The sequence below is a fragment of the Magnolia sinica genome, chromosome 18 (assembly GCF_029962835.1).
Source record: "Magnolia sinica isolate HGM2019 chromosome 18, MsV1, whole genome shotgun sequence".
Lineage (NCBI taxonomy): Eukaryota > Viridiplantae > Streptophyta > Magnoliopsida > Magnoliales > Magnoliaceae > Magnolia > Magnolia sinica.
This window is the reverse complement of record NC_080590.1, coordinates 56,807,377-56,810,466: the sequence shown is the minus strand read 5'-3', so window position 1 is coordinate 56,810,466 and position 3,090 is coordinate 56,807,377. Positions and strand designations below refer to the sequence as shown.

Below are 3,090 nucleotides of genomic sequence, written 5' to 3'. Positions count from 1 at the left end.
GTTAACGCTTGTGTACGCGCCATATGGGCCATGCCGCCCTTAGCCGGCCACAAAAACCAATGGTGCATATCTGTTAATCGAATTTTGTATGTCATATTCCATAGAAACCTCTATAAATTAACCCCTTGGGATCCATCCAATAACCATCTGAACTGGGCAATTAGAAGATCATTGGAGCTAAGAGAGGTTTAAGTATCATAATTATATTGATTAGCTCTAATGGCTTCTAAACAAATGTATGTTGTCCTTGCGGTTATGGTTGTTATCCTTCCATCAGTCGCTTTGGCCACAGAATATGTGGTCGGCGATGATAAGGGGTGGACCCCCAACTTCGATTATCAAACCTGGGCTGCGGGCAAGGATTTCACGGTCGGAGATAACCTTGGTAAATTAGTGCACCCACGCTCATTATTTGTTTATTTATTTACTTAATTTTTTTGGTAGCCATGATTGGGCTTGTTTGGATGCCACGAGAAAATTATTCTGCTTCATTTTTGTCCACTACATGAGGTGTGATTGCCTGTCCCAGTTTGAACTGAAAATTCTAATTCAGTCCATTGCTGTGGGCGATCTGAACATCCGGCGAGCCTGATTTTTAGCTGGAGGAATGGTCATGTCATATTGCTTCATCTAGATGGTTCAGATCCGGTGCACGTCGAACACATTTGGGACATGTGCAGGAGGCTGGTCATCATCACCTCATCTGAAAACTCTCGGACATCTATTATGACTATCACACCAGTGAACTAAGCATAAAACTGGGCACGATACGACATGACTCGGGTGACTCAACTAGTCCGACTTGTTCAAACCCGACTTAACCCTAACTTGAATGGGAGAGTCGGTCCGAACTGATTACGCTTAGCCCAATCTAAACTCAAACCGAGTTGAGTTTGAGTTACCTAATAACTCGACCCAAAACTTGATCTTATCAGACTCGACTCGATCTGAAACATGACTCGACTTGGGTTCAGGTTTATACACACACACACACACACACACACACACACAAACAAAAACTATATCTAACCCTACCTGCCACATCCGACCCAATCCCAAACTCTCTCTCTCTCTCTCTCTCTCTCTCTCTCTCTCTCTCTCCCTCCCTCATCCTTCTCATCTCCCAAGCCTGGCAGGCAGCCACCCACCACCCCTCTCTCTCTCTCTCTCTCTCTCTCTCTCTCTCCCCCCGATTGGGTGCTAACTCGACCTCACTCAGTATTTCTGACTGGGTCGAAATTGTCCGGATCAGTCCACGCCAGACCCAAACTCGGATCAGGGTCATGCATGCAGGACTCGATACCAAGTCGGATTGAGTTCGCGTAAGGCCTATTTGAAAACTGAATCAAGTCAGCCCTAACTTGGTCCGACTCGACTCGATGCCAGATCTAACTAAGCAGAAATGAAAACAAATGAAAGAGTTAGTCTCCTTAGGCTGGTTCTAACTTTTCTCTTTTGTGTCCACTATTTCAGTAATTTTACAATCAAGGAAAATTCAATACAACTCGAACTAGGCCAGTATTTTGTGCAGGTGTGGCCCACCTTTTTAGCAGTCCAGATTGTTCATCTGGCAGGTCCACCTTGGGTTGACAATGCTGCTGCCATCTAACGGTTCAGAATGTTGGACTTTAAATGAGTGGTTAGAAATCTAATTTTCCATGGCTGGTAGGATGAAAAGAAGTCCATTGATCAGATGGTTGGGATTGTTCGATTTCATATCTCTCTTCCTTTTCTTTTAGGATTATTTGGGAAGATTCTTTGGACTTACAGAAACCATACCTCTCGATTCATGCATTTGGTAGATTTCGGGAAAATCCAATTAAAGACTTTTTTAGTAATCTATAAAGCAAGAAAGCTTTTTTTATTGTAATAAATTATCTGACATTGTAACAAATACTTCCAAGACCATGCATTTGTAACTTGATTTCCAAACACACTAAACTCTGGGATTTGTGAAATTTAAATCCAATGCAAATTCATGAAGATGATGAGTCCATGTATTTTCCAATTTCATTTTCCCATTTCCTTCAAACAGGCCCATCCATCCACCCATGGGCCTAACAGAGGAGGGATCACGTGGGTCCCACCGAACATCTGTTGACTTGAACAAAAGCATTAATTATTGGGTCTCACAGCAATGTCTAATCTCTCTTCATAATATCCAAATTTGTTTAATTGCAGTTTTTAAATATGATGCCGCATTTCACGACGTCTTCAAGGTTAATGGGACTGCCTTCAAGGACTGCATTATTCCCCCAGCCAACGAGTCTCTCAACACCGGAAATGACATAATTACCCTTGTAACCCCCGGCAGGAAGTGGTACATCTGTGGAAAGAGCGATCACTGTGCGAAAGGAGGCCAGAAGCTTGCGATCACCGTCTCAGACTCGCTAGCTCCAGCTTCCCCACCACAATGGCGCCCAGAGGCTGAAGCGCCTAACTCGGCGAACGGGATCGTGGCAGCTGGATATCAGGCATTGATGGTTGGCATAGCCGCCATTGTGTTGATGATCATGGTTTGATAGACTAAGTTTGACTTTCGTGGACAATGGTTCGGATGTTTTCACCCTAAATAAGAGCTCCTGAAATTTCAGGCACTCATTTGGGTTTATGGAATTTTTTTTCATCTTTTTTTTAAAAAAAACTTTTTTCCTGAGTGGAGTTCTTATGATGTTGCAAATGGTATATGATTTATATATGTTTAGTAACTTTTACTATCCAAGAGTGGTGAATTGTAATAGCTAGGAGTTTGCTATCAGGCACTCAATTTCTCTACATGTGCACGTGCATACGAAATCCAGATAATTCATCTATTGGGCCCATTTGGTAGGTTGGCGACTTGCCAAAATCCATAGCCGTCGAATTACCCAACTATCCGGTTGAATAAATATAATGCCAAAACTTACATTGGCCAAATTTTGAATTTTTAACTAGTGGTGTAAAATGGAGGGTTCTTCGAAATCGTGGCCATGGCTTGTTGTGAACCTGTTAAGGTGGATGGTCAAGATATCATTACATGAGTGCCACAAGTGTAAGAGATGATTTATTACCATTTGAAAAAAAGACAACCATCATAAGAGTCTAGCCCAT

The 3,090-nt window shown here is 42.5% G+C and overlaps 1 protein-coding gene across 1 annotated transcript; it reads left to right on the top strand.

The window, feature by feature from the left end:
- The first annotated feature begins 219 nt into the window (after nucleotides 1-219).
- LOC131232409 (blue copper protein 1a-like) lies at nucleotides 220-2,522 on the top strand. Its single transcript, XM_058228630.1, has 2 exons — nucleotides 220-385; nucleotides 2,182-2,522. Exons 1-2 carry the CDS (start codon nucleotides 220-222, stop codon nucleotides 2,520-2,522), a joined length of 507 nt encoding a protein of 168 aa, XP_058084613.1.
- Nucleotides 2,523-3,090: the final 568 nt, after the last annotated feature.

Coding starts and splice junctions, on each gene's coding strand:
- LOC131232409 (XM_058228630.1), top strand. CDS start 220: ATGGCTTCTAAACAAATGTATGTTGTCCTTGCGGTTATGGTTGTTATC. Junction 386..2,181: donor CACGGTCGGAGATAACCTTG/GTAAATTAGTGC, acceptor GTTTAATTGCAG/TTTTTAAATATGATGCCGCA.